We start from the raw sequence: 6,000 nt of genomic DNA, 5'->3' as shown, positions 1-6,000 counted from the left end.
TGTCCTATCCCCCTCCTCATGATCTGCTGGACAAAATGGCTCACTTTTGGATAGACAGACAGGCAGACAGACAGACAGACAAGGGGGCAGACAGACAGACAGACGAGGGGGCAGACAGACAGACAGTGAGGTAGACAGAAAGAGGCAGAGACATGGAAAGCAGATGGTTGGCTTTCAGGGTGGCAGAGATGTGGTCAGACAGACAAACAAGCAAGTAGACAGACAGACAGATGGGCAGGCATACAGACGACAAGTACATCCCAATTCCTCACATTAGCTCCATTCGTGTCCTTTACAAAATAAGAGCGTCACCAGTGTGGCATGTAAGAACACAACTGAACAATGTGTTCTGTTCCTGCTCCGCCCGTGAACACTGGGCAGACATGGCGGTGATTTATTAGCAAAACAAATTACCGTTCCATCCTTCCTCCTCTCATTATCCATTGAATAATCTCCAGAAAAGCGAAGGACGTGTTCCTTGTTATGAGCAGAGATAGCGTCTCTCAGGTAGCGCCCAAAAACACCTGTTGAAGATCCTGCAGCCGCTAATTAAAACAGCTAGTTAGCATTTAGAGCCGCAGCTCCTCCTTCTCCTCCTCCTCTTCCTCACCATCCCCGTGTTAACATAATAACACAATTGGTTTTAAGCACTTCCATGGATCAAGTCATGAACTCCCCCCAGCAACCACTAGAGAGGGGGAGGAGTGTTGTCCCCACCCCCTGGGGAGCGTAGAGGCTGGCTCGCCATCAGAGTCCTCTAGTCCCTAGGGGGAGGGGGCGGGGGAACTGACTTCAGGGTCCTCTGTTACGAGGAGGAGGAGGGGGAACTGACTTCAGGGTCCTCTGTTACGAGGAGGAGGAGGGGGAACTGACTTCAGGGTCCTCTGTTACGAGGAGGAGGAGGGGGAACTGACTTCAGGGTCCTCTGTTGGGAGGAGGAGGAGGGGAACTGACTTCAGGGTCCTCTGTTGGGAGGAGGAGGGGGAACTGACTTCAGGGTCCTCTGTTGGGAGGAGGAGGAGGGGGAACTGACTTCAGAGTCCTCTGTTACGAGGAGGAGGAGGAGGGGGAACTGACTTCAGGGTCCTCTGTTACGAGGAGGAGGAGGGGGAACTGACTTCAGGGTCCTCTGTTACGAGGAGGAGGAGGGGGAACTGACTTCAGGGTCCTCTGTTGGGAGGAGGAGGGGGAACTGACTTCAGGGTCCTCTGTTGGGAGGAGGAGGAGGGGGAACTGACTTCAGGGTCCTCTGTTGGGAGGAGGAGGGGGAACTGACTTCAGGGTCCTCTGTTGGGAGGAGGAGGAGGGGGAACTGACTTCAGAGTCCTCTGTTACGAGGAGGAGGAGGAGGGGGAACTGACTTCAGGGTCCTCTGTTACGAGGAGGAGGAGGGGGAACTGACTTCAGGGTCCTCTGTTACGAGGAGGAGGAGGGGGAACTGACTTCAGGGTCCTCTGTTACGAGGAGGAGGAGGGGGAACTGACTTCAGGGTCCTCTGTTGGGAGGAGGAGGAAGGGGAACTGACTTCAGAGTCCTCTGTTACGAGGAGGAGGAGGAGGGGGAACTGACTTCAGGGTCCTCTGTTACAAGGAGGAGGAGGGGGAACTGACTTCAGGGTCCTCTGTTGGGAGGAGGAGGGGGAACTGACTTCAGGGTCCTCTGTTACGAGGAGGAGGAGGGGGAACTGACTTCAGGGTCCTCTGTTGGGAGGAGGAGGAGGGGGAACTGACTTCAGGGTCCTCTGTTACGAGGAGGGTGAGGGGGAACTGACTTCAGGGTCCTCTGTTACGAGGAGGAGGAGAAGGGGGAACTGACTTCAGGGTCCTCTGTTGGGAGGAGGAGGAGGGGGAACTGACTTCAGGGTCCTCTGTTGGGAGGAGGAGGGGGAACTGACTTCAGGGTCCTCTGTTACGAGGAGGAGGAGGGGGAACTGACTTCAGGGTCCTCTGTTACGAGGAGGAGGAGGGGGAACTGACTTCAGGGTCCTCTGTTACGAGGAGGAGGAGGAGGGGGAACTGACTTCAGGGTCCTCTGTTACGAGGAGGAGGAGGGGGAACTGACTTCAGGGTCCTCTGTTACGAGGAGGAGGAGGGGGAACTGACTTCAGGGTCCTCTGTTACGAGGAGGGGGAGGGGGAACTGACTTCAGGGTCCTCTGTTACGAGGAGGAGGAGGGGGAACTGACTTCAGGGTCCTCTGTTACGAGGAGGAGGAGGGGGAACTGACTTCAGGGTCCTCTGTTACGAGGAGGGGGAGGGGGAACTGACTTCAGGGTCCTCTGTTACAAGGAGGGGGAGGGGGAACTGACTTCAGGGTCCTCTGTTACGAGGAGGAGGAGGGGGAACTGACTTCAGGGTCCTCTGTTACGAGGAGGAGGACGGGGAACTGACTTCAGGGTCCTCTGTTGGGAGGAGGAGGAGGGGGAACTGACTTCAGGGTCCTCTGTTGGGAGGAGGAGGAGGGGGAACTGACTTCAGGGTCCTCTGTTGGGAGGGGGAACTGACTTGGTGAAGAGGCACACCTTAGGGAGAACGGTTGACATGCCCAGTGCCCACTAGGGTGGTGCAGGATAGCCTTTGGGTTGGAGCTTGTCTCCCGGTCCAAGGCTTCCAGGTTCCACCCCCGTGGTCCGCAGTGCACCTGTAGGAGTCCTTCAGCAGGAGGTCAGTGTATGTGTTGGTTTGACTCCCAGCCGAATGGTTCCGGGTTGGAGAAAACCCCTGGCCACAGGATCCTGTGAGTATCCAAGGAGGCTGAATACTAGTGATAATGCAGCTTCTCCATTTGACGATTGAAGCTGTATTCTCTCATACATTTAATCCAGATGAAATGTGAACGTCAAACTGAACATAAACTAGAGGCAGATTAAATGTTAAATGACAAAGTAACCCCAAGTGATTCACCAAAAACACGATTAATAAGATGTCTTGTTCACATCTCGCTTCCCATATTCAAATCCTGTTTAAATCTTACCTCTTTTCCCAAGCCTATGACCTCCCCTACACATAACCACCCTTATTCCTATCTACTATCACACTCCACCTTGCTTCTGTTCTCTGTTGTGCTGTCTTCCGCTTGTTCCCCCTGATTGTCATCTCCCTCTTCGTGTTTTATGTAAGCGTCTTTGGGTCACTGAAAAGCGCTATAGAAAATGAATGAATTATTCTTAATTATTATCTTGCATCACATAATTCCCATCACAACCCTCCCTCCATATGAGTGTTTATCGAGTGTGTTTTCATGATTGCGAGCCAAAACCCACGAGTCGATGGTTCAGATAGAGCCAAACAGTAAATAATAAAAGCATAATAATAATAGCAGGAGACATTAATTTTTTGCAACATTTTGGTGTATGGGATAGTAAGAAAACAGTCCCATTAATTTTTCTGATAATTCCTCATCTAGGATGATAGCCTTTGCCTACTCCAATACACACTTGTGATTAAACCTCAGGTCTGAATTGGGGACGTTATCTTTGTTTAATTTAGCCCTTAGCGGTTTAGCGTGTTCCATTATTCACCAGGACCACTCTGCTCTGAGAGATGCAAGTCAGAGTTAAGGATCAAGAACGTGGCCCAAGCTCGATCGCACGAGGCTTATAGGAACCCCTCCCGATTCTCTGTCCTTGTTTGGAATTGTTTGGGGTAACTGACAATGAAAACTTCCAACCAACCATCAGTGCTAGGATCTTTCTGTTCAGTGTGAGGTTCATGTACAAACTGTGGTGTTAAAGATAGAACCCCCGGGTCTACATTTGAGGTCAACATTTTTGTCTTGTTGAAGTATGGGCTGGCTGTTAACACAATGAACCACCTGAGATTCAGCGGAAGAAATTGCAACCTGAACCAAATCCCCCGGGATAACTTGCTTTGTTTTATCTCGACAAAGGGAATTAGGTACAGACTTCAGGCTACAAAAAACAGTCACGTAATTTGATATGTCACACGGTTGATATATAATGTAATATAATGTAAGAAGCTGTTGGCCCCCGGTGTTATCGGCGGTTATTTCATCTACCGTCAACCGGCAGATTACTGCAGAGCTATTCATGTCTAGGCTGAACCAGAGCATAACCTTCTGATAGTACAGTACATAAGTACATCAGCACAACCTTTGGGTGTAGCTTCACAGTCCAGAAGGCCGAAGGCACTGCAAGGGGGAGGAAAGGGTGAAATTATTTGTGCTTTATTTTGTGTGCGTTAATGTTATTTAACTGGCATTCGAGGAAAGTTGTCTGACCACTGCCGAGCGGAGCTCTGTAGAGCGGCCGCTGAGATTTACCGTCTTAATCATGAGAGTGGATCCTACTCCTAGGCTGCAGCGGCAACTAGCGCCCGCCTTGAGGCAGGCCTTTATCAGTAATTGAATTGCACCTGAACTACCTTGGAGGGGCCCTCACAGCCAGGCTCCTCAGTCTGGAAGCTGGATGTCCGGATTTATAGCTCCTTTATTTTTCGGCAGCGCTCACACACTCCAACTTGCGTTTTTGTCTTTTCTTCCTTTCGCGTTTATACCGCGTTATTCTAACCAGTGGCCACTTAAAGCGCTTTACAATGTGGCCTAACATTCACCCATTCATGCACACATTCACACACCGACGGCGGTGTCAACCACGCAAGGTGACAGCCAGCCCGTCAGGAGCAGTCAGGGTGAGGTGTCTCGCTCAGGGACACCTCGACACTCAGCTAAGAGGAGGTGGGGATCGAACCAGCAACCTTCTGGTTATGAGGAACCCCGCTCTACCTCCTGATCCACATGGCATCCTCTTTTTGTTACTTTCTTTTTTTCTTCTTTTCTTTCTTTCTATCTCTCTTTCTATTTGTCTCTCACTGTATCTCTCGATCTGGTACTAATCTCTTTGAGTCACAGTGATCTTCCGCTGGCCTCACGCCGGGGCTTTATGTAAACACATCCAGCACCAATAAAGGAACCTCACACATCAAAGCTCCTGAGATCAAATGGCTGCATGGATTCCATTCATTATCAGCCGGCGGTTGAACCTCTGAGCGAGGTTCAACCGCTGGCAGTAGGCTGGCAGTAGAACCAGGAGAATCACTGGGGCTGTTTCCCTTGACGGCTGCTCTTCTGTTGACCAAACAGGCGGAGAACTCTGCTCTGTCCCTGGAGAACGACAACCAGAGAAGGCAGTATGAGCACTGTCTGGATGAGGTGAGTGGCCACACAGACGCACACTAACACACGTAGACACACGCAAACACACACATAAAGACACACACACACACACCCACAGCCCAAAGGGGTCATAACCCCTGCTCAGCACGTGCTTCGGTAATAGTACTTTGCGTACATTTGCATGTGAAATTGGACATGGCTTTGGCACTGATCAGCGCGTGACATTTCGTGTACCATTAAGAAAGTACAAGTCAAGCAGGGGTTTATGACCCCTATGGCCTTTCATACACACCCACACACACACACACACACACACACACGCACACACACACGCACACGCATACACACAGACCCACAGAGACATGTACACACAGACACGTACATACACATGTACACACACACACACACACACACACACACGCACACGCACACGCACACACACATACAGACACACACACACACGCACACACACACACACACACACACACACACACACACATACAGACACACACGCACCCACACATCCATACACATGTACACATACACGTACACAAACAAGGGCACTAATAAACACACACACACACACACATTCAAAAACACACACACACCTCCACACACAGACACACACAAATGCACGCACGCAGCCCACACACACACACGTACACAAACACGTACACACAAAAACACACACACATACGCACAGTATATGTAAGTTACTGAACAGTATGTTTTCCTCATAAAAGTTGGGAGTGGACAACAGCACAGAGCTACATCATGCTCTGTCCTAACCTGGAGCTCTGTGAGAGCTATTGAGACAGGCGGGGTTAAGGACACGCTACCAGAGGCTTGAATTACTCTTTCAATACAC

General features: G+C 50.6%; 1 protein-coding gene across 2 annotated transcripts in view; it reads left to right on the top strand.

Moving 5' to 3' along the window:
- Window positions 1-6,000, top strand: part of LOC307091449 (nck-associated protein 5-like) — an 86,043-nt gene that overhangs the window by 47,615 nt on the left and 32,428 nt on the right. For both annotated transcript variants that reach the window (XM_079758432.1, XM_079758433.1), the window contains one exon: window positions 5,100-5,168. In XM_079758432.1, coding sequence (XP_079614558.1) covers window positions 5,100-5,168 — 69 coding nt within the window. The remainder of the gene's footprint in view (window positions 1-5,099; window positions 5,169-6,000) is intronic.

The sequence above is a fragment of the Pollachius pollachius genome, assembly GCF_949987615.1.
Source record: "Pollachius pollachius genome assembly, chromosome: 20".
Classification (NCBI taxonomy): domain Eukaryota; kingdom Metazoa; phylum Chordata; class Actinopteri; order Gadiformes; family Gadidae; genus Pollachius; species Pollachius pollachius.
Note: the sequence above shows the minus strand (reverse complement) of the source record. Positions and strands in the feature narration are given on the sequence as shown.